This window comes from Crocodylus siamensis, chromosome 2 (assembly GCF_052110815.1).
Source record: "Crocodylus siamensis isolate JL-2025a chromosome 2, ASM5211081v1, whole genome shotgun sequence".
NCBI lineage: Eukaryota > Metazoa > Chordata > Crocodylia > Crocodylidae > Crocodylus > Crocodylus siamensis.
In genome coordinates, this window is record NC_143396.1 from 205984145 (window position 1) to 206009343 (window position 25199).

General features: G+C 45.8%; 1 protein-coding gene and 1 long non-coding RNA gene across 2 annotated transcripts in view; one reads left to right on the top strand and one right to left on the bottom strand.

The window, feature by feature from the left end:
- LOC149871620 (uncharacterized) overlaps window positions 1–18369 on the bottom strand; it is a 173650-nt gene extending 155281 nt beyond the window's left edge. Inside the window, exon 1 of the long non-coding RNA XR_016440544.1 lies at window positions 18258–18369. This is a non-coding gene — a long non-coding RNA (uncharacterized LOC149871620). The remainder of the gene's footprint in view (window positions 1–18257) is intronic.
- On the top strand, window positions 17966–24234 carry DBX1 (developing brain homeobox 1). The gene is made up of 4 exons (XM_090034949.1): window positions 17966–18580; window positions 19513–19614; window positions 21705–21907; window positions 22842–24234. Exons 1-4 carry the CDS (start codon window positions 18187–18189, stop codon window positions 23211–23213), a joined length of 1071 nt encoding a protein of 356 aa, XP_089891075.1. The 5' UTR covers window positions 17966–18186; the 3' UTR covers window positions 23214–24234.
- The last annotated feature ends 965 nt before the right edge of the window (window positions 24235–25199 follow it).

A 25199-nucleotide genomic window follows, 5' to 3' on the forward strand; every position in this document is an offset into this window, starting at 1 on the left:
TAAAGCTTTTCTTGTTCAAATCCCTGCAAAAGTAACCACACTGCAGTTTTTCTACTATTATGCAAATAGATTAATCAGCCAACACTCTGGTGAGAATTAATTTATATTTGAATCAAATGAGACCTAGACTCTTTATAACTGAACCCCCAGGCCAAGGCCTAGGCTAGGTAGCAACCTCATATTATTCATTTGACGAAATGTGAACTGACATAAATACCATGGCTAACTTTCAATCCGATTACTCCGTTACCTCACATCAATGCTATCCCAGCCATCAGACTCTGGCGTCCCTCCTTTCACGGGCGCAGCTAACAACTGACAACTCCTCCCTGATAAACAAGCACCCACGCTGCCACCTCGAACCCCCACTCTTAACCCATCATCCTTGCTCAATGGGCCCTATTCGACAAGGTACTTTATTTTGTTTGTAGGAATCAAGGACTAAACAGTTCAAAAATAGTGTTTTGCTGGAGCTGCAATTCAAAGCTGCCCTTTCAGAGCTACTAAGCACTGGAGTCATTTACAATAAACACCCAAATTATGCGTGTGCCCGGGGCTGTGTAGATATCTGTATATAGTTTACTTTAAAACAACTGAAGTCTATTATCTTTCATATCCTTATTAAGTTTTAAAAAAAATAAAACAATGTTTTGGGGATACTGTGATCAAAGGTCAATGTAAACTGAACCCATATTTTCTACAGCACCCTCATACTAAACTCGTGTTGACAACCACTACATTCTTTCCATTGCACTACACAGGAACTTGTGTTTTTTTTTAAGATTTTTTTTTCTTTAAAACTGTAGGCATTTAAAAAGCTTGACTAAACAATCCACCAGGTGTGAGAAAAGCCTTTTCTATGTAGGGAGCTCTGTGTCAGGAAACCTACACATTGTAATTAGATTAGCAGGCAAGAACTGAATAGCTGTGATCAAAACACTTTCCCCATCTATATTGTTTATTGTGCATAACTGATAACTAAGCTTCTCAAGTCATGGTTCAAATCTACTTTAAAATGTGAGTCCTGAGCACCCTGGGATTTAAATGAAGAAGGAAAAGTAAAACAAAGCCCATATTACTTAGAAAGCAGCCATGACTTTTCTGGCTGTTCATTTAGACAAATCATGGTTTGAAATTAGTAATCATAATGCAACCTCTGTGACATTACAACAGCTCCTCAAGCTAGAGCTATGGAAATGGGAGAGTTTCATATCTAACGTTTATATCTGTTTTAAAAACCCATCTCACAGTGGGCTGACAGCATTTCTTTCTGGTCGGCACAACGCTTCCTTTCGCAATATCTTTCTGGTGAAATTAAGGTCAGCAGGCACATCTACACATTCATTAATGAACATTCAATTTAGTACTTGGATAACCAAGTACTAAATTAATGCTCGGGTAACTTGTGCTACCTGAGTAGCTTTGGCTCACGGGCTCTTAGTGATGCTTACTACGCAGTAGCCTAATACTACTGTGCAGTAGCATATTAGCACGGTTTTTGCCAGGCACGCTACTGTGCAGTGTTATTAGGCTACTGAGCAGTTAGCGTCTCATGTACAAACACTCAGTGTGTATATACAATGTGTAAAAATGAATGGTAGTGTTAGAGTGTTGTTGTAGCCACAGTGGTTCAGGAATTGTTTGACAGGCAGGGATTTTATTTGGGTGATATCTTTTATTAGATCAACTGCATTGTTAGGATAGCGTTAGTCAAGCTTTTGAATACAATACATCTGAAGAAGAATAAAGAAGAATACCTTGCTTAGAGTCATAGAAAATTAGGGTTTAAAGGGACTTCAGGAGGTCATCTTGTCCAACCTGCTGCTCAATGCAGGACCATCCCCAACTAGATCATCTCAGAGAAGGCTTTGTCTAGTTGGGTCTTAAAAACCTCCAAGGCTGGGGATTTCACAGTCTCTCTGGGTAATCTGTCCCAGTGTTTTACTACGCTCCTTGTGAGAAAGTTTTTCCTAATATCTAACCTAAACTTCCCTTGCTATAACTTGAACTTGCTTCTGAAAGCTTGTCTAATTCTACCCCAGCTATGCAACTGGTATAATAAAAGATATCCCCCAAAGAAATCCTTGCTTCTCTCTAAAAAATGAACAGAATCCCAAGGCTACCACACTTAAAGGGGATAGATGCATCTACAGCTCCCTATTCTTGCTATTCCAAATATGGGAAATACTTCTGCTTTATATGAACACAAACAGGGAATTAAGACTTACTATTTCCATTTATCTGTTTTTAATATTAGCACACATGCACCCACAAATACACACATATATAGAGCACACATGTAATTCTCAATTTAAAATCTGACTTTCTGACTATGCAGTATCCTAGCAGGTAAACGCATGTTGAATGTCCACAGGGCCAGAATCTATTTCACCTCTTAGATGTGTAAGTGGACTTAGGCACCTAAGTGAAATTTGATTCTACCTTGTGAGAGTCCTGAAAAATTAATAATATAAAATGTAGGTGGGCCATCCTCCTTCTCCTCTTGATCTTTTCTGCTTTCTTATGACTCTATCTTAATGGTAAGATAAAAATGTGTTACAAAATGATGCATTAATAGGTTTTCAAGGACTTGAACAAGGTGAAATAGAATTAGACTTAGGTTCCTAAATCCAGTTAGACACCTGGAGTGCATCTACATGTGTCACTATGGCAACATTGTTACTGCGCTGTCATTTAGTACTTCCTTTTGGAAGTACTAGAAGATGGAGCAGTAACAGCCCATACCACGCTGTTTACACAGTCCATGGTTATTTTTAGGAACTATGTCACCATAGCAATGCGCTATAATTGCTACGGCGACATAGTTGCAGCTTCCTGGTTCTTGCCTACAGATGCTATGTCACCATACTGCATTGCTACAGTGATATAGTGTCACGTGTATACACATCCCTAATGTCTAATGAATGGAATACAGTCTGGTCCATGGAGCTTAAACAGGGTGCTCTTTGGAGCAGGGATGGTTGCTTCTCATGGGGATGTGGTGTGTGGTGTGTGTACAGGGCTGGGGGGAGGGAGGGAGGCCCATGTGTGTAGAGGCTCTTCCAAAATAGAAATATTTGACAACAAAAACGATGTTTCCATATTTCACATGCACAAAAATTAGCACTAAATGAAGTCCCATTCCTGAATTCTTGTGCGTTGTCTCCGATACGAGATGCCAAGGCAAGAGTAGTTTTAGTGGCTGAAGCATATAACAAAACCAGGACTCTGGTTCTACATAAACTTATCTGTGACTCTGGGTAAGTTCAGAGGTGGTTAACTGTGTTATTCTGAAGGAGAAGTGGGACAGGATAGCACTGTAGATATTAACTGGTTCAGAAAGGTGTGAGCTTTCATGGGCAACAAGTTGCATCATCAGATAACAGAGTCTAATGAAACCATCTGCTTTTCTTTGGGCAAATTGTTTAGTTTCCAATCCTACTCTCACATAAACCAATTGCAGAACTCTTTAGTAAGTCAGGACTTGACTGTTAGTTATATCCCAGATTGCTCCCAAAGTAGAGACAGAAAAAGTCTCTCTCAAATTTTCCAAAGGAGCGCAGTGTCTTTATTATCACCATCCTTATAGAAGGACACCAATGTACCTCCACTGGATCTTCTGAGTTATTAGTGAGGACAAAGGAAACAACCATGCCACTGTGCTCTGCACCTGAATTTCCATATCCATCTCTTGATGAGAAGTCATATACATGAGGATTCTGTTATCTCACTGGATCCCTTTCATGGCTGCTACTCAGGTGAAAAAACTCCATAGAAGGGAAACAGATTTCCAAAAGTATTTAAGTGCTTTGAAGTCCTTGGATGCAAGTTGCATGGTAGCCAAGTGAAAGTAATTTTTTGCAGACAATTTGTAAAAAAGCTAATGTTTCAAAGTGATCACACAAAAATACAAGGTCCTTCCCAAGATTTGTACAAATATTTTAAATATGGTTTAGCTCTCATGAGACTGATCCAAACAAACACTTTGACTCAATTTATACTAAATTGATCTGGAGTCACTGCAGTTTTATATGACATGATTGAGATCAGACACTCATCCATTCTGTACAAATTAACTTACTGGAAAGAACAGATTTTGTTATTGAACCACTTTACTGCTGTGCCATTTTTATTTCACACAGGATAGGTCTACGTGTCACTGTACAACCTTGTTGTTATCATGTCGCACTTTAGCACTTCCTTTTGGAAGTACTAGAGAACGGCCTAGTAACCGCTTGTACTGTGCCATATGCATGGCGCATGGTTAGATTGTGTTGTTACTTTGCCACAGTGGCATGTTAAAATCAGGGAGCACACTGCTATGGCAAAATAGCTGCCAATCACATGTAGACTCACATGATTGCTACGTCACCGTAGTGCGTCATACAGCAATGCAGCACATTGCTACAGCGATGTGGGGTGACGTGGACGTGCCCACAGTTTCAAAATGTCATTTCTATTTTAAAATCCCCTGCCTTACTACTGTTAATTCCCAGACATACTGTTGATTTAAACAGAAGCAGGATTAAATCCACTGAGACCGCCGCACTCATTCCTGCTTCCCTGTAGGCAAAAGGGCCATAGCAGCTTAAGAAAGTTTTGCTAAGGAAGAATACCCCAGATCCAGCAAGAGGATGTCTTTTAGCACTCCACTTACAAATCCAGGAGGCATTCTGGGGTTTGCCTCATAGCTGGACTGGATAGTGCAGCACTCTGGAGTTACTGAGTAACACAGATGCAGTGTGGCAGCTAGGCACAGACTCCTGTACTTTAGACAGCACTCAGGACTTGTCTTTACTGCTTCAGGGAGGTCTTTGGTACTCCAGGAACAGCCAGGTATGAGGAGGATGCAAAGGTGGTTTTGAAAAAGCCCCTGTTCTCTGCTTGCAAGTTCTGTGTCACTCTTGAGAGGCAGCCCAGAATCCAATTCCCTGTTTTTAAATGAAATAGTCATTTCTGAACCTCTTGACTATAGCCAGCTTAGAGCTAAAATGTGACCCGAGTTTAATGAACCAGGATCCACCTTTTTTTAATAGTGATGTTACTCAACTATTAAAAATCATGGTAATATGTATTTGCTGATCAGTAATGCAAACAGTTTACAGTCCTGTTTGGTCTGTGTCATAACCTATGTCACTTTTCCTAACACAGAGACTAGAAAAAAAAACGTTCAGGCATATGAGGCACAATCTTCAGCAGTGCCATCATCACACTCAATGCAGCTGAAATGGAAAGGATTACAAATTGACCATTCTTCAGATTTCTGAGTCCTGGGACCTGAACTCCAACTAAAATGGCCCTTATGACTCATCCTGCCAACTGGAGATTAGCTCTGACTCTACCTATTCCAACCCCTCTCACACCCTGCCCGTATCCTTTAACCAGCTCTTACATGTCCCCTTCAGTAGAATGGTGCCAGGATGGACTAACTTTACTTTGAACTTGATGTGAGGAAATATCAGTGCTATATCGCTAATGGGGCAAGAAATCTTAAGATGTGTTCAGTTCTCAAATTCAATTTACAGAGAACATAGCAGCCACTGCATTTCATAAAAACCCATGTACCCCTCCTTTGTATTCATAATGGAAACATTTTTGAAACTATGAAATAATAAAGGATGGGTAGAGCTGTCTAGTGGTTATTGCTGCTAATGCATATTCGAGAGATCTGTGATCTTTTTCAGGCTTCCTCTGTGCACTCCTGGCCAAGTCACATAATAATTTTGTTCCTGTTTGTCCACCTTCAGCAAATATAAGTTCATAGGTATAGGGTCGGAAGGGACCTGAGCAGATCATCAAGTCCAACCCCCCTGCCCTGAATGAATAAATGAATACTGGGCTTATATGACCCCTGGTAAATTTAAGCTCATCTGACCCCAGCTAGGTAATTATCAAGCCTCCTTTTAAAGACCCCTAAGGTAGGAGCGAGTATCACTTCCCTTGGAAGCCGGTTCCAGATCCTGGCAGCCCTGACTGTAAAGAAGTGCCTCCTGATGTCTAGCCTGAACTTATTATCAATCAACTTGTGGCCATTATTCCTTGTTACTCCAGGAGGTGCTCGGGGGAACAGGGTCTCACCCATTCCCCTCTGGTCCCCCCTGGTAAGTTTGTAGTCAGCCACTAGATCCCCTCTCAGCCTTCTCTTGTGGAGGCTGAACAGGTTCAGGTCCCATAGCCTCTCCTCATAGGACCTGCCCTGCTGCCCCCTGATCATGCGAGCGGCCCTCCTCTGGACCCTCTCAATGCTGTCCACATCCCTCCTGAAGTGCGATGCCCAGAACTGGATGCAGCACAGTGGCCTAACCAGCGCCGCATAGAGGGGGAGGATCACCTCCTTGGACCTGCTCGTTGTGCATCTATGGATACATGACAAGGTGAGGTTAGCCTTGCTGACCTCCTCCTCACATTGGCGGCCCATGTTCATTTTAGAATCGATAATGACTCCAAGATCTCTTTCTGCCACTGTGCTTTCCAGAAGGGAGTTCCCCAGCCTGTAGGTCTGCTGCTGGTTCTTTCTGCCTAAGTGCAGCACCGTGCACTTGTCAGTATTGAATCCCATCCTATTCACATTTGCCCACCCCTGTAACCTGTCCACATCCAGTTGTATCCTGTCCCTCCTTTCTAGCATGCCCACCTTGCACCAAATCTTGGTGTCGTCAGTGAATTTGAACAGGGTGCTTTTCACCCCCTTGTCCAAGTCACTAATAAAGAAATTGAACAGTGTGGGCCCGAGGACTGAGCCCTTGGGGACTCCACTGCCCACATCCCTCCAGATCAAATATGACCCATCCACTACCACTCTCTGGGAGTGGCCCACCTAGCTAATTTGCAACCCATCTGACTGTGTAGGCATCAATGCCACAGTTGCCTAGCTTTTTAATGAGAATGTGCATCCAAGGGAAGGTGAAGAAAGCAAGAACATTTTAAGCCATGACCATAACTGGAAGTATTCAAATAATACAGAAAAGACTATTTTTGCAATGGCTCTAGTTTAATCTGAAGCAGGCAATACCTGACATCTCATGAAAAAACCTTAAGAGGTCCAGACTGATTGCCTGACCTCAACCCAAGCTCCAGGCCTCTTCAGTATAAAAATGCCTCCAGAAAAACACTGAGAATAGGCAAGTTCATATTCTTTGGCTTGATCTAGTGGCATTGAGTTTTGCCACTGACTTGAGTATGAGCAGAACCACATCCAAGCAGGGTTCTCAGATTGCAGGCATCTGGGAAAATTGATATACTTCACTTCACAGCTTGGTACCTGTCATATAGTTTTCAACCTTCTCCTTTATTCCCTACCTGTGAAATATTCTTCCTCCTCTTCCTTTCCTTCATTCTACCATGAACATGCGGTAGCTAGAATGATGGACCATGTTGGGCTTCTGGTTTTTCTGCTTGTGTCTGTAGCGATTTGGAGGCACCATCATTTGATAAAGAGGCACTTTTCTCTACATGGCTGAGCCCCATGGGCGTGTTCAGATGAGCGCACATGTGCATTTTCCCAGGGACAAATAGTAACGCTGCTGCTACTTGTCCCTGGGAATTGCCTGTGCACGCATGCTCTGGTGCGTGGCAAGTTGCCCAGGTGGGGGAGGGGCACCTGAGCTGGCCCCAGCAGCCTTACCTGGGGTTCTGGGAGGCCTCCTGGGGCTCCAGTGGTGATCTGGCAGCGGGGAGCCTGGCAAGCAGTTGAAGTGTGGCTCCAGCTGGCCAAGCTCCAGTTTTGGGCAACACATGCTAGCACCGTGTGCACAGCCCTGCTTTTTCCTAACCCGGGTTTTTTTGACACCAGGAGATCCTGGTGTCAAGAAACCCCCCACACTGAGAATTAGCAGTGCAGGAAATGCCTGCATGTGCAGTACATGACACCAAAAATGGGTCTGCAGTGCTGCATACCGTACATGTGCACACTTGCCTGGATCGTGTATCATTGGGGCAGATTCTGACCTCAGTAAATGTCTTATATATTAGTGGAATTATGCCAAAGTAACAGAGAGCAGAATGTGATTCAGGTGTGTTTGATGATAAAAACCAGTGATCTCAATGTCTGAACAATGGGGAGGAACACTATCCCGTTATCAAAGCAAGGTCTAGAAGGATAGATTCTTTCAAGCCCAATTGCAAATACCGGAACATTGAGGGTATCCCCAAGTGCTTCTCTTTTAGCTCAGTTCTACATAAATAAAGTTGAGTTTAAGTGAAAAATCATCTTGATCTGCTAGGAATCCTTCCTACAACCACTAAAGATTCCGATTCACTGGTTTAACCTGGGAAAGCTGAAGAACCGACAGTGGCTATAAAGACTATGGAGGAATATAAAGGTAGTCAGTCACTTGCCATAGTATGATTATTTATCCACAGATTCAAGGGAGTCTAAGAACTCTGGGCCTATTCTTTTCTCTTTTTAGAGTATGTACTTCAAAACAGGGAGTCCCAGGCAGCTGCTGGCTGGGCTTAACCTGGCTAGAGCTGGAGAGAGGTGTGGGGGAGAAAGCGGGGTGGAACCGAACCTTCACGCTTCATGCCCACCCCTGCCCGTCAGCTACCCAGGTGAGGCATGGGGGCTTCATTCAACCCTGCACCCCCACTCCAGGGCAACCAAACTACCTAAGGCCAAGAACACAAGAAGCATCCCTCAGAGGTTGGAAGATGGAACAACACTAAAGACAGCTCCACCATCAATGCACGATGGAAGGAATACTTTTAAGAGCTCCTGAACCAATATTCTAATGTTGAAGACAATACCATCTAAGCCATTCCACAACACCCATTAAGAATTACCTTGCATATTCACCAACTTATCAAGGGGCCTTGAAAGTCTTTAAACAGATGAATAACAACAAAGCATGTGGTCCTGATGGAATACCAGCTGAAATTTATAAGCAAGGTGGAAAAAAGCTCTCTCAATTTCATTACAATGCAAATCTAGAGATATGAATAGATTCCCAATGACTTGAGAGATGTCAGCATCATTACCATATTCAAAAAAGGAGATAGAATTCCAGCAATTACATGTGATTGTTGTTGTTGTTGTTGCTGGATAGCTACAGGAGAAGTGCTGTAAGCAATACCAAAATATTTACATGGCATTTATAAATGTGCCTGGGGCCTTTGATTCAAGTAACGGAGAGACCCTATGGAAAATCCCAATGATAATTGGATGCTCAACAACATTTGTTACTGTTATCAGACTTCTTCACAATGACTTGACAGAAACTGTTCTAAGGATTGGCTCAGAAATAGACCCCACAACTAGAGGTTAACAAGGATGTGTAATAGCACCAACACTCTTTCCCATCTATATAGTGGCTATTCCACATCTCATTGCTGACAGACTTCCATCTGGAGTCAGTATCTGGTATCACATGGACGGAAATCTCCTTAACACCAGCCAGTTACATTCCATATTAACATAACCAACACTTAGTTTCATAGTTGGTAGGGTAGGAAGGGACCTGAGCAGATCATATAGTCTGACCCCCTGCCATGGCAGGAAAAAGTACTGGGGTCAAACGACCCCAGAGAGGTGATTGTCTAGCCTTGTCTTAAACACCCCCAGGGTAGGAGCCAGCACCACTTTGCTTGGAAGTTGGTTCCAGATCCTAGCTGCCCTGACAGTGAAGTAGCGCCTCCTGATGTCTAATCTGAATTTACCCTCTGCCAGCTTGTGATCTTTATTTCTAGTCACTTGTGGTAGTGCTTGGGGAAACACGGACTCCCCCCAGTGCCTGCTGGTCCCCTCTGACTAGTTTGTAACAGGCCACTAGATCCCCCCTCAGCCTTCTCTTGTGGAGGCTGAACAGGTTCAGGTCCCTTAGCCTCTCCTCATAGTGCCTGCCCTGCTTCCCCCGGTCATGCGAGTGGCCCTCCTCTGGACCTTCTCCATGTTGTCCACGTCCCTCTTGAAGTGCAGCACCCAGAACTGGACGCAATACTCCAGCTGCGGCCTGACCAGTGTTGCATAGAGGGGGAGGATCACCTCCTTGGACCTGCTTGAGATGCATCTGTGGATGCATGACAAGGTGCGGTTGGCCTTCCTGACTGCGTCCTCACACTGCCGGCCCATGTTCATCTTGGCATCAGTGATGACTCCAAGATCCTTTTCTGACTCTGCACTGATGAGAAGGGAGTTCCCCAGCCTGTAGGTATGATGCTGGTTCTTCCTTCCCAGCAGCACCTTGCACTTGTCAGTGTTGAATCCCATCCTATTCTCATCCGCCCACCCCTGTAACCTGTCTAGGTCTGATTGCAGCCTATTCCTCCCTTCTAACGTGGCCCACTTCTCCCCACATCTTAGTGTCATCTGAGACTTTTAACAGGGTGCTTTTTACCCCCTCATCCAAGTCACTGATGAAGATGTTGAACAGTGCGGGCCCAAGGACCGAGCCCTGGGGGACCCCACTGCCCACATCCCTCCAGGTCGAAAATGACCCATCCACCACCACTCTCTGGGTGCAGCCCTCCAGCTAGTTGGTGACCCATTTGACTGTGTAGGTGTCAATACCACTTGGTCTTCAATACCAATTGATGGTCATGTCATGCTTACCTACTCAATTTAAGAGCTCTGGTTACTCTTAATTGCTTCTGTGAGGCATATGAAATGCTTGGACTCACTGTCAACTTCAGAAAAAACAAGATACTTTACCAACCCACCACAGATCAACTAGCGGCTCCTCCACAAACTACAATTAGAGTGCAGTTCTTGGACACTGTTGAGCATTTCCCCTACATGAATAGCCACCTTTCCCAAAAAGAAAAACATAGACAACACTATTTAACACTGGATAAAATCTGCCATTGCTGCCATTGGGTGTCTCCAAAAGCATATCTTTGATGATTATGGCATCAGAAGCCAAACCCTACTTCTTGTCTACCAGGCTGTTATCATTCATATCCTGTTGTGTGGATGTGAAACTTGGACAGAATATTACAAACCCCTGAAAGTTTTGGAACATTACCGTCAATAATGTATTCAGAAAATCCTCTATATCAATTGGAAAAACAGAAGAACAAATGCAAATACCAATAGCATTGAAGTCATGTTTATAAGGCACCAGCTCCATTGGACTGGACATGTTATAAGGATGCCTGACAACTGTCTCCCAAAACAGGTCCTATACTCCCAAACTTGTTGATGGTCGCTGCTCTAGAGATAGGCAAAAGATGAGATTCAAGGACACATTGAAGACCAATCTGAAGACATGAAATATGAACTGCAATACCTGGGGAGAATAAAGCACTGAGCTGTCTACAATGTAAACAAAGTATCAGTCATTTCAACCAAAGTCATCTCACTCTGGGGGTGGATAGATGAAAGAGACAAAGCTGTGACCCACAACACCAGGATCTACTTCTTTCTCCCTCAACAATTTGTCACATTTGCAGTCAAACATGTAGATCTCAGATTGGCTTCCTTAGTCATCTATAGACTCATCAATGACATCCCTATTTACTGGAAGACTTTCATCCTTGTTTTAATGGATTACAGCTGCTGCCAAGATGGAAAGCTATCCCTACACCACCACCCTACTTGCTACCCTACTGTCTGTAACTAATTTTACCTTAGCCGCTTCTTCCCCAAAATGAATCAAAGATAAAAAAAATCAGTAATGCACTTTTAGGGGGAAGGAGGTGTCTTTAGGGTGGAACTGAACTGATTAAGTGAAAGTCAGAACAAGCAGGGCATTCGTACTTTGTATTTCTCTTTTCCTGACTGATCACATTTTGAAGGCCAGAGAAGGATGTGCACCAGGCGTAGCTAGCTCTCTCACAGCTTGGCCTCTCAGCTTCTATTTTAGAGCCAAAGTTTGCTTGTAAATACCACAGAAAGTTAATTCCCTTGAATCCTTGGGCACTTTGCATAGGGAAATGTTCCTTCCTCAACTCAGACTCCCCTGAAGTCAGGGCCAGTCAGGTACTATCACAAGCAATAGGGGGAAAGGGAGGAGGCGTGTGCTGTAACCCGGCAAATGGAAGGATGTCAACTATCAGATAACCCCTAGCGTTTCTACTGAACCTTCCTGAGAACTCTGCAACATAAGTGTTATAGATCACTCATTTCTAGTGGCTGTGAGGATTACAACTCCAAAAGCCTGGGAGAGAAGTGACGCTCCTACAAGCACTGACGGGTTTAAAAAAGTTTGGGAAGTTTTAGTACTGGAAAAGTTGTCCTATTGAGTCAGCGTTCTGCAGAGAAGAAGGCAAAAAGATGCTTACTTGGAAAACTAGTGGAAATTTTTGGAATTTGCTTAAAAAAACCCAAAAAACAAAAAACGGATTTCCTGTGACTCCAAAGCAGAAAATATGAGCAACTTTTTTGAATACTGAAGTGCAAGCTATATGAGCTGGCACTTACAAATAAATTTAGGATAAACCTAAAAATTAAAAACAGAGTTGAGTAGAAGATAATGAAATGTGTGTTATACAGCGATCTGGGGGAAAGGAAGGGATAGAATTTTCTAATGTCTCTATTGTATAGAGCTAAAGAAACACGGGGACCTGGCAGGGAGGATAGTATTGAGGCACTGCTGGAATCTGGGGGGTGGAGAAGAAGGGAAAGTAAGACTTCTGTGGGCATTGATTTGGGTTGTGATAAGGCTGGTGATGTTTCTGAATGTTAAGTCTGTTATTTTATGGTCTGGATTCATTCAAAATAAAGTTGTGTTGTTTTATTTCAATTGAGGATTTAGGGACAGAGAAAGCATATTCCTCAGCTCCCTCTGTAGGGAGAGACTACCAAGCCACCAGAGTGATTTTGCCAAGTGCTTACATATTAAGAGAAAAGCATTAGAGGAAACTTGCCAATAATACATGGACATGGCTCTGGGTTGGTCGGGAGTATTTTTATGAAGCAACAGGTGAGGATTTAGTATATCCGATTTCTAAAGAAGCCCAGTATGAAGGCTAAACTATTAAGGCAATTAAAAGCAATACCAATGATGTTAACCACCACTAAAATAAAGCTGCCACTAGCAACATAAAGTGTCAGAAGCCAGTGTGAAGGGTGCAGCAAAGAAGCACTTCTCTCTCCGCACTTGTTTCTGTCCCTTTCCCCCATCCTTTCGTGGTACTGCCTGTAAACATTAGGGGCAGAGATTACAGCCTCCCAGAGGACAAAGAGTATATAATGCCTAATTCCTGGCTAGTCTTAGCCATAGGTCTCTAAATCGGGCCATGCTGCTTGGGCAAAGAGTAAAACCCCTTCTTGCTTCTTGCAAACTCTAAGTGCTCCCATTCTTATTTTTTTGTACAAACCCCCCCCCAAAAAAATTGAGAGAGATCGATGGAGAAAAAACAAATGATTGGGACCTCTTTTTAAAACAAAAAAACAAAAAACCCCCCACCAAAACAAAGGGAGAGGTGGGGGAAAGACATCAGGAAAGTAATCGCATGGGAAAGAGAGGGAGCAAATTAACCAGGCTGAAGACAAGTTAGGAGAAGGCAAGCAAGACCCAGAGACAAAACTCCAGTTAATTACTTTTGACATGATCAGCTCCTCGGGTCCCATTGGAGAAAGCACTTGGGGCTGGCCGGCCTGAATGGTGGAGGAGAGAAAAGTAACTCTGCCCTCCGACAAGTCCCTTTGCCAAGTCTGGGCTGTGCGCTCTGTCCAAGATCCCCTCTTTCTTTGCGCAGAGAGAGAGAGAGAAAAAACACAGTTAACCACCTGTCAGGGCTGAGGACACAATAAGGCAGCCCCAAAAAGAGCTTTTCATGCATGCGTAATATATTTGTTCAGCTATTCACTTAATGAAGCTGATAAATGTGATGCAAAACAATAGTCAAGTTAATCTATTTAGTAAAATGTTTTGAGACTTTCAGGCGATGTTAAGGAGGGTAGTGTGTTCGGGGACATTTTCATTTCAATACGCTCATCTCTCCCCTCTTAGGGGGTTCAGGCAACCTATGTGAATATAATTTCTTATAAATGTGTCTTTAATGGGTTTAATTCACCCTTGCCAGCTGTTTTTTAGCCTATTTTGTAAGAGCAAAACAAACGTGCCAGGCTTGGAAAGCTAGTTAAAATTAGTTTCGGTCACTGGGGCCAAGCTATATTTCCTGCAAACCATCTGCTTGATTGGCACAATAGAAGGATTTTCAAGAAAAGGGGGGGGGGGATCTAGAAGCGCTTTGAACGACCCAACATTTACTGTTCCTTGTGCTGATTTCTAAAGGTGAAGCCTTAGGTGCCTTAATATAGCCCGCACCGAGCGCTCCCATTCAAGCGCTCAACGAGGCCGATCAGCATCATTAGAAGCGCACGAAACCCGCGGCCGGAACGACCCCCTTCCCCTCCCAGCGACTCCACCGGGGGGGGGGCGAAATAAAGTAAAGTATAATATAATAAAACCCAATGTATTTCTTGAAGCTGTAGAGCTTCAAGGGGCCAAGCTATAGAGAGCCCTTTGGCTCTCTGCTGAACCAGCAGCGGGCAGGACCCGCTACCTGGCTCCCAGCTGCCTTATAAAGAGCGGCTGGGGGGGGCCTGGGCCGGCTGGGGAGAAGCGTTTGGGAAGGGGAAAGCGCAGGAGCCCGAGTCCCATCAGTCCCCTGTTGGATGAGAGCCTCGGGATGCCACCTGCTTGCCAGGAGCCCAGGACACCCCGAGCCCGGATGGCACCTATGGGCCATGCTGCACCGCGGAGAAAGAAGCAGCCGTGCCCGGGTGCCCGGCTGCGGAAGGGTGCCCTTGCTGGGCACTGTGGAGGAGCAGCGCTTCCCACCCGCGAGGGGGTGGCAACAAGAGACGAAACCGTCACGGACCGACTTGGAAAATAGATGGACCGACTTGGAAAAATGGAGTCTCCTTTAAAGGAGAAAAACGGGGGAGCCCGTGGCTTTTCCCTTGCCGGCTGCTTGGGGCACCCAAGCCCCCTGCACCCAGCCCCTGCCCCACGCACTGGGGGCAGCACTGGCCATCACTGCTTACAGCTGGGTCCCGGTCCAAGAAAAAAGGTTGAGAACCACTGAACTAGAGGAAACCCCAGAGTCTCTTTGCTTTTCCAACACAAGGACATGCATTAATAATACTACTGTTAATAATAATAGTACTGATGCCAGGCGGCTGGCTCTGAGCCCTTCGCGGCACTCAAGAGGGCGTCTGCGATTTCCCCTCCGTGCCTTGGAGGTGCAGCAAGTGGCAAGATCAAGGCGGTGGGACACGTCCCGCAGGCAGGGGCGATGCTCAGGAAGGGCCCCGGGGGGGCAGACGCGGTTTTGGGCGCCCAGCCCCGAGAGCCGCTGTCCCGAAACAGGGCTAGCGATTTCATGCGGATTAACCAGCCCGGCCGGCGACACACGCAGCGCCGAGTGTCCCCCCCTCCTTAGCTTTGTCCTTTCCCCCCTTAAGCGCAGAGGGGACGCCATGCAACTTGAGTGACTTTTAAGAAATAAATTTGAAGATAACGACATTAAAATGAATGGCAGGAAGCACAAAACCGCCTGAGCATAGGTCAAACAGCATTAGTCACAGGTTTTATCTCCAGACATTAGGAGTCCCTTCTCCTAAATGATCACTGCCTTTGAAAGGGAGCGTCCAAAGGAGATCACTGAAAATAAGATCCTTTCGTCCGATTTCTTGGTTTCTTACGGCCTCTCTTCCCTTTCAATAGATGTCTAGTCCCTTTTGCCTTGGTGCTTAAGGGATTCTTTATGAGCGGGCTAAGACACAGCACAAGGAACCGGGCCCACGTGTGCCCCAGCATGCGCTTGACCCAACCTTCCAGAAAATGTCAGCCCCCTTTTTTAAAAGCAGAGAAATTAGCAGCAGTTGGTCTATAGTGAGGCAAAATGCCCCCGATGTATAGGTAAAGAAAGGACTAAATCATCTCAATGGAAAGTATAATGACTGTAAAAACGAAGCCGTCTCAGATCCGCCTTCAAGGCACTGAAGTTGTGTTGGGCAAGGCGGAGTGTTGGGGGTGCGGGTGGTGTGTTGGGGGGGGACGTCATTTATGTGTGTATCCTGGGGGAGCTCTTTTTGTTTTTTTTCTTTTAATTGCAATTATTTAATTTACCCCTCTTCCACCTGGTAGGAAACTCCCCCGTCCCCCCGGAACATCCCCGCATCTGTCCGGTCTCAGCCTTAGTGAAATGCCCCGCTCCGAAGTAGAGGAGGGAGATAAAATGTTTAAAGAAGAAAAGAGAGGGGGAGATGGTCCCGGCACTGCCCTCCCCAGATCAGCAGGCATTAGGAGGCGCCTGCTTTGGCGCCCCTCCGAGCTCGGGTCCTTCCCGAGATCTTGCTAACTTCTTTTCTGTTTCTCTGCAAAGCATCAGCAGCAATAAAGACGGGCTTTTAAATCCATCCAACAGCTCTTCCAGGTCCCGCAAAGCCACCCTTGGCTGGAGACTTGGAGAAACTTGTGGGCCTCGTATCATTTCGACTGAGAATCCCGTCCCCTCCAATAAATAACTTTTTGATTTGAATCGAGGGAGAGGTTTACCAGACTTTCTTTCTTCCCTAATGTGATATAAATCGCAGATGCACTTTTATTGAATGGTTAAAGCATCGACATGGAGATCATCAACACAAAACGCCCGGACAAAAACCATCGAGAGAAATAAAGCTGGTTAATAAGATTTTTGAGAAAGCTTTGTGTTAAAAAGTAAAAAGGGAAAACAGCTGAAGGTGACAGTTAGTTCATGGTTAATAGGATAAAGGCTTCATGGCTGAGGCTGCACACTTCTGCTTGCAAAGGTTCAGCAACACCAAAGAACTGAATAGGGTGCTTTTAAAACATAGGACATTTAACACATCTGTTATATTCTTTAACAGAGAAATCAGGTAAACCCACTCTCAATAGCCGCTTTCATCGTCTAGCTCAAAAGGAAAGTAACTGCACTTTCATATATTTCCACATTTGGCCATTAAAATAAAATAATAAAAAAAAAACAACAACCCAAACAAATCAGAATATCACTGGTTTCTGCTACTCCCTTGGAAAATGTCTGTTTTGTTCTCGGGCGGGGGGGGAAGTGGTGGGCTTTGGGTTTGCTTCGCAGAAAGTCTGCTAAAAGAAGTGGCTGGAAGTGATTCTGGGCGAAGCCGAGACGGACCCACGCTGTATTTTTAAAGCTGCTGCTGACAACAACAACACATAGCACGAACTCAAAGGATCATCTTCGTGTCACCGCGGTGCCACAAGCTGCTGGGAGATAGATGACTGGTCGCTTCCACATCCCAGCAGTCTTGATTTCTCTTTTCTTCCACAGAGGTTAGATGCCCGGGACCAGCCGAGTGAAAACCGGGGTACTCGAGAGCTGCAGAGATCTTCTGTACGTTTAATGCTCAGGTTGCCTCGCAGACAGAGCCTTGCCCTGGTTAAGTTTCCAGTGACTTGCAAACCTCTGGCCCGACTCATGTAGGACCCACCTATTGTTCGACTACATCATTTCAAATCTGTGCAGGCTGCATTTGTAGCTAGATAGGTAGGTCGAGAGAAACTTGCTTCATACACGTACAATAAGTATACTTGGACATGTCACCGGCCCTTGAAAGCCCGGAGGACAGACTCCGAAAACAATCGGCCCCCATATCAGAATCCTTCGGGGCGCTAATTTGTATTTGCCATTATTCAAAATGGGTGCTTTTTTGACAGCCTGGAGATAAGTTTGGATGAATATGTATTGATTTATTTCCTACACGCAGCAGGGGAGCAGCAAATAAATTTAGTGCTTTCTTTAAATAATTCCTTCTCTATGAGGCAAGATGTCATTTGAAACTTTTAAATAGGCATTTAATTAGCCTGTGTGTGTTGCTTCTGAACAAAACCCTGCTGGGAGCTTTTGGAGCAACGTCTTCCAAAGAGGCGGTCAATATGCAAAATTGATGACTACACTTTCTTTGTTGCGAGGCCATTGTGCATTGCTTGCTTATGAAGTCTAATCCAATCATAAATTGCACCCCTGGACCAATCAGCGTGCCCCGAGCTCGCGATGAATGAAGCTCAAGTGGAGAACTTTGTTGAACCCCATTGTTCGAGCTGTCACTTTTGAAAGCGCTTTAGCTGGGCTGACCACTATAAAACCCATCATCCAGGAGGAAGGGCAAAGACAACCCTGCCAGGCTGCCTAGTTGGATCTTTACTGAGAGGTTTGCAAAGCAGAGCAACAAACAAACAAACAAACAAACAAACAAACCAAGCCCCCCAGCCAGGTGCCTGGCACCCTCGCCCAGCCTCTGAGATGATGTTCCCCAGCCTCATAGCTCCTCCGGCTGTGTACCCGAGCCTGCTGCGGCCAACTCCTACCCTCACCTTGCCTCAGTCTCTGCAGTCGGCCTTTTCCGGCCACTCCAGCTTCTTGGTAGAAGACTTGATCAGGATCAGCAGGCCCGCCAGCTACCTGCCTCGGAGCGCCCCTGCGCCCAGCCTGTCCCCGCCGGCCTCGGGGGCCAGCGCCGCCCGCACGGACGCGGGCGCGGGCGCGGGCGCGGGCGCGGGCACGGCCGAGCTCGGCGGCCCCGCCGCCCCTGGCGCTAGGAGGGGCTGTTCGCCGCAGACGTCCGTCTCTCCCAGCAACGAGGCCACTTTCCTGAAGTTTGGGGTCAGAGCCATCCTCTCCTCCACTCCCAGAACCGGTAAGCGGCCACCGGCCAGCCCAGCCCCGCTGCCTGGGGCTCCACCCGGGGCCGGAGCTCCTGCGCCTCTTCCCGCTGGGAAAAGTGCTGGGGGGCGGGCGCCCAACTGGGGTTGGATCTCTTGCACCATTCCCCAATGGGAAAAGTGCTGAATGTGCGTGTGCACTTGGGGTTTGAGGTCTTGAACCACCTCCCACTGGGAAAAGTGCTCTGCGTGTGTGTGTGTGTGGCTCTACTGGGAGTTTGATCTCTTGCATGCACTCCCCAAGGGGGAGAAAGGAGGAAGAGATAAGGGGGGGAGAGAGAGAAAGAGGTTGCACTTGGGGCTTGATCTCTTGCACCAGTTTCCAAGTGGGAAAGGTGTGTGTGTGTGTGTTGGGGGGGGGGCTCCACTTGGGGTTTCAACTCTTGCAGCATTGCCCAACGGGGGAGAGTAAGTGTGTGTGTGTGTGATCGCCAGCTGTGCAGAAACCCCAGCCCCGGGGGAGGCAGGCCGAGGCGGGGGGGGGTCGCACAGAGGAGCTGGGACCGAGAAGCCGAGCTCCTCCGCCGGGGCCCGGGGGCAGCGCCCTGCAGCCAGGGGAAGGGCCCCCTCCGTGCCCAGCGGGCAGTGGGGCCAGGGGTGGCTTGTCAGTGCCAGGACGCTGCCCTGCCCAAGCCATGCCAACGTACCTGCCATTACTGCCTGGCATGGGGCCAAGCGCTCCCGAGAAGCGGAGCATCGCAGTAGCCCACCTCTAGTCCCGGTGTGCAGGGGGTATAGGCGTGCCACGCACACGCACAGAGCACGGCATTTACATTTGCCGAGATCTGACTCTGTTGCCCGACTCAGTTCCCCTGCCTCCCTCCCTGCCTCCCCTGTTCCTGGACGACTCCAATCCGTGCTGAATACTCATTGTGGGGCTGCCTTGTTTTGGGTTTTTTCCCTCCAGAAACCTCCCCTGCCTTGCTCCAGACCGTCCCTCCAAAGACTTTCTCCTTCCCGTACTTTGAAGGATCCTTCCAGCCTTTTATCAGATCTTCTTATTTCCCAGGTAGGTCTCCGCCTGACCCTCCCCCTCCCCCCTCCCCTGGTCTCAGGCATATCCCAAGTCATATTTCTCCGGCCAGCCCTGGGGGTTAGGCTCCAGTTCAGAGGTTGGCCGAAGTACAACATTCAAGAATCAGTCGCGCCAATTTGATGCCCTATTTAGCACAAGCAGTGACTGCTTGACATTTCGTGCCGATCCCCCCCCGATCTACAAATTAGCCGGAATTGTCATGGTCCAAATTTGAGGCGGTGCCTTTCTCACAGAGAAGCTGCTGGCATCCTCTTCATGGCTGGGGTTTTCCCACAGAGGCAGTGCACTCTGCCACTGATCCCCAACAAAAGTTTCAGCACCATGACCAATTTGGTCAGCTCCCTCCGGGCAGCCACACACAGACCCGGCGCTGACTCCACCATGCTGCTGATAGACATTTACCAGCCATGGGCTAATTTCCCATTAAGGGTCATTCAGCATCCCAGTATTTTCACAAGACCACATGGAGCGCTCCCTTGTTCAGGGTGTTCGGTGTGGCCATCTCCAAAAAAAAAAAAAAAAAGGAAGGAAAAAAACCCCCTCAAAACCCCAGAAGATAACCACAGCTCATAGGCCTGTCCCCAGGGCAGGTTACCAACACCATCCAGGCAGGTAAACCAGACACATACCTGCAAGGATGGGGGCGGGGGGCACTAGCCCTGTGGCTTGCATGTAACTTAATAGGACTCTCCAGCCCAGAGGAGTTGGTCACATTTAAATGCAAATCTAAACTACTTGTGGGATGTACAGGGGGCAAGGCCAGCCTCAGAGAGGATTAACCCTTTGGCAGCTCACCTTGGGTCTCCAGCTTCCTGTATCTACCCCTCTCCCCCAACCTGTGCGGACAATTAAAGTGAACTAAAAATCTCCAGCGATCAAGCTAGCTCAAGCAAAACCAGGCCATCAAAACCTGAATCCCATTGCTAGGACCTGTAATGATTTGGCACAGCAATTCAAAAATAATAATCTAATTACACAAACCAGCTATTAATTTAAAAAGAGAGAGAGAGAGAGAGAGAGAGAGAAAGGGAGGGAAGGAGGGAGCCATAGAGAAAAATATAACCCAAGCTCTTTCATTCATGCTCCTGATAATGGAATTTGCTTCTTTTCTCCGCCATGTGAATGGCCTAACAAAAACAACTTGAGCTTTATAAATAGCTTTTCATGTCCATTTAATGAAAATGATTTGGGGAAAGAGAAGATTGTGTCATCAGTATTCTCCCGAGGAGCTTGGCATGCAGTTGTGTTTAGTTTGAAAGTGTAAATCTCTTTTGTTCCAATAATATATGGCTTTAGCTGCTTGTCCTCAGTCTTTTTCTGTTAGTTCATTACTACACAATTACCATTCACGCTTCATTAGAATCTCTGTCTCTCTTTGGGAGTTTTTTTAAGGAGAAACTCTGCCCTTTTTATCATACCAATACCATTGGGAACCAGTCAATGTGCTAATTAGCTGTTACTTTTCATGTCTTCGGATTGAATTCAAGTTTTGTAAGGGGGGGAGAGATTAATATAAAAAAGATGAATACTGATTGATCAACACTGCATCTAAAAAGGACTTTTTTGTCGGAATCAGAGAAGTCCCGCATTTTCATCTCCAGAATAAGAAAGTACCCGAAATGATAAAAGAGTCTGAAAAATCAAATACTTTTTGGGGGGGGGGGGGGATTGAGGGAGAAAGCTTTTTTATTATACCTCTATCTTAGCTGGTACGCCTCGCTTTGCCTTTTCAAGCTGCAGACCTTTGAATCTCATAACAAAACAGGCCACTATTGATACATTTTACACGTTTCAGTTGATGTATCTAATCCTGGTTATCACTGCTTGAAAGGGGACGCTTATTTAAGCGTAAAGTTCCTTTCACTGCATCAGGTTTATAGGTGCATTCAGTGCACAGAGTGAAAGACTCAGAGGGATGGGGTGAAAGGGATGGAGACGAGAAAGGGGAAAGAAATGAAAGAGGAGAGAAAGAAACAGAGGGGGAGACCCGGTGGCTGCGCCTGGCCTCAGCCTGCCCACGACTCACTCGCCTGTTTCTGCCTCTCCTCCCCTCCCTCTCCCAGCTTCCTCTTCAGTGGTGCCCATCCCCGGCACATTCTCGTGGCCCATGGCTGCGAGAGGAAAGCCCCGCCGGGGCATGCTCCGCAGGGCAGTCTTCTCAGATGTGCAACGCAAAGCCCTGGAGAAGATGTTTCAGAAGCAGAAATACATCAGCAAGCCAGACAGGAAGAAGCTGGCAGCCAAGCTGGGACTTAAGGACTCACAAGTAAGCAAAAATCAGGTGGTGTAGGGGGTGGGAGCTGGGGGGTGAGGGGGTAGGATTCATCCCCTGCTGACCTGGGTTATTTCTCAGCCGCTACATTCCAGTTAATAAAAGTTCATGCTCTCTATATATCTTATTTAGTCAGTCTATAAGATGCAAATCTACCCTGCCTTCTACCATACAGCCAGTCAAGACAAATGTCTTTCAGGGACCTCTTGTTGGCACACGGGTCTCCTGTTAGGGCCCAAGACCTGCCAACTGCTCTGCACCTTCCCCACACTGCATTTGCAACTGTTGATGAATAGCAGAGCTGGCTGAGTAGAGTTCCCCAGCTCCCTTTCTCATCAGCCTTGCTAATTGAGACATGCTGCTTGTATTCAATAGGACCCCATCCCTGTGCTCAATGCTTTACAAGACAAGGCAGGGGCCTTTCCACAAAGAACTCACAATCGAGGTCCTGAGGGTGCTCTGCTTTCCCAGACCCCAGTGGATCTTGAGGGTTTCTGGGACCTCGAGTGGAGTTAGTGGCCTTCATTGCTTCTCTGGGAGGAAGTAGCAGCTAAGGAGGAGGAGAAAGGCTGCCAGGTGGGGCAGGAAAGGTTGTTCAGGAGAAATCTGGAAGTTTGCTGTAGCTTTTAGGAAAGAGTGAAGCACCAATAGCAGGAGAAAGCAAAGGGGAGAGGAGTCGGAAGCATAGTCTTACACAGCCTGGCAGCACTCTACTCTTCAAGGAGGACTCAGGTCACTGCCCTGAAGGCCTGAGAAATGAGAGCAGAAAGGATTCTTCCAGGGTCAGCCCATGTACATTGCACATACAAACCGTGTCAGCTGAGGGCCAAGCTGACCACCTTCTCCAAGGCACTGCAAATCAGTTGTGTGTGGCCTCTAGGATTCTTTGTAAACTGAGCCATATCCTTTGTAAATGCTTTTCCTCTAGGTGAAGATCTGGTTCCAGAACAGAAGAATGAAGTGGAGAAACTCCAAAGAGCGAGAGCTCCTCTCCTCTGGGGGCTGCAGGGAACAAACTTTACCCACCAAGTTCAACCCTCATCCAGACCTCAGCGACGTGGGCAAGAAATGTTCAGGAGAGGAGGAGGAAGAAGTGTCACCTCTGTGCCCAGCCAGCCCCCACCATGCCCTGACCTACCACCAGTCCCCAGAGCACATACACTTGAGGGACAGACTGGACTCCCATATGTCCCCCTCTCCATCCCACTCCAGCAGTCCCAGCAAACCTTCAGACTTCTCAGACTCAGAGGAAGAGGATGATGAAGGGGAAGAGGAAGAGGAGGAGATCACAGTTTCTTAGATGCCCTGCCTACCCCCACCATGACAGGGGACATTGCAAAGATGTAAATTTAAAAGTGCTATAAAATTGAAGAGGTGGTGTCCCTCCTGAACATCCACGTAGTTCTCCACTGCAGGTTATTTATTAAATAGCTACAAGTCTTACTTCTCATAGGCATTTCCCTGTTTGTCCTACTTGGAAGCTCTTCTATTCACAGTATCCCTTAGCCTTTCTACGTGTAACTTTGCTTAGCAACCGAACTTGTTTGATAGGGGCATTTTCTTGAAGCAAGCCAGAGCAAAATAATTAGGACACTTTGATTTATAATGAGGGGGAACTTACAAAATTCAGTGGAAACTGTGGTTTCTAAAGAAAATCCTGGTACATGCCATGACCCTTTTCATTAGATTTCAAATGAACTGCAATCTGTTATGTTACAGAAATGACTGGGAACTGGTCTGATCCTGCAACCTTTACTTATATAAGTGAGTAATCTCAATGAGGTCTGGGGAACCATTCATGGATCAAATACTGTCCCCCACCTGCTTTACTCACACTGATTAGCACCACACTCCAAGAGCTCTCCTGCTGAAATTAACTCAGTGGGACTATTCTTGGAGTGTGTGTGTTGTGCCCATGTGCCTCATATGTAATGGGGTGCTGTGTGTTGACATGCTTTTTATTTAATTTATGCATTATTATATAGTATACGAATTACTGTCTAATCCACTGATTTGCCCACAGGTCTGTAATTACATTTCCACTTGGCTTCTGTTCTAGATTTTATGTGGAAAGAGGAAAGTGGCTGCACCTCTTTGATTTCTGACTGAACTTTGCTGTCCTTGCACAGCTTTATGAACTGTACACTATTTTGTACACATACATTGTATGGATATTTTATACCAAGGCTATTTTGAATGCATTTAAAGATGGAATGACAACATTTCTTTCTTCTTTTGTTTTTTTTTAAAAGGTGTTTAAACTAAAAAAAAAATGTAGCTGTTTAATGGTGTAACTTATAAAGAAACACTTTTATTTTGTATTTTACCGTGTACAGATTTTAAATATGTATATATAATAAATGGAATGAATGCCAAATAAAAAGTAGATTTCCAAGTTTGGTTATTTGGTTATGTTTGGTTTTAGAAGGCTATGACTAGGGACAAAGCAATTAACTAATAACATTTGATCAAACACAAAGTTCAGATAAATCACCACCCACATTAGGACTTGATAAAATAGAAATGTATTCATTTTGAATTAAAGAGATTTTGAAATGAGTGAGACCTGCCTATGGTGTTTATCATATAAGTAGTAATTGCAAATAATTATTAAATAGAGTTTTACATGAACAAGGGCTTACATCTTCTCTACTGGTTGCCGCAGTTATGATTCATCTCCCTCCATCTGCCAGTCCCATGAACACCACATTTGAGGTACAGGCTGGACTTAACCACAGCATCACTGTATTCTGTTTAAAAGAACAGGGATCATTTTGAACACCCTCTCTCCCTCCTTTCCCCTATGATCAAAACAAAATTTAGATGGTAAATTCTAGATCCCAACTGGCTTTATACAGAGTGGAAAACTCTTATTTTCTAATTAGGTATTACCTGGCCAGACTGTCTGTGTGCAGCAGCAATGAACAGAAAAAAAGGAGTTTAGGCTATACAGTACATTGTAACACAAAGCATGAGGAAGAGGGAAGGAAACTAATTCAAGTTTGTGATCTTTGCTGCCCTTGCTGTATTTTAGTAACTCATCTAGAATGAACAGACAATTTAACCTTGCTAAGTCTGATTCTGCATATAATACAGGGTGAAGACTTTACTATGCAGCTTTAGCAGGCTCTGGCTTCAAGTTAGGAAAAGGGAACATTGGGTTTTTTTCCCCTCAAATCTTGGGCTAGGCACACTCCTTTAATTTCTTTTTAATTTCATCTGGAGCAACATTACTAGAGATTCAGTGTTGTTCCATTTAAGAGGAGGACTGGGGTCTATGGATAAT

Coding starts and splice junctions, on each gene's coding strand:
- DBX1 (XM_090034949.1), top strand. CDS start 18,187: ATGATGTTCCCCAGCCTCATAGCTCCTCCGGCTGTGTACCCGAGCCTG. Junction 18,581..19,512: donor CTCCTCCACTCCCAGAACCG/GTAAGCGGCCAC, acceptor TTTTCCCTCCAG/AAACCTCCCCTGCCTTGCTC. Junction 19,615..21,704: donor CAGATCTTCTTATTTCCCAG/GTAGGTCTCCGC, acceptor TCCCTCTCCCAG/CTTCCTCTTCAGTGGTGCCC.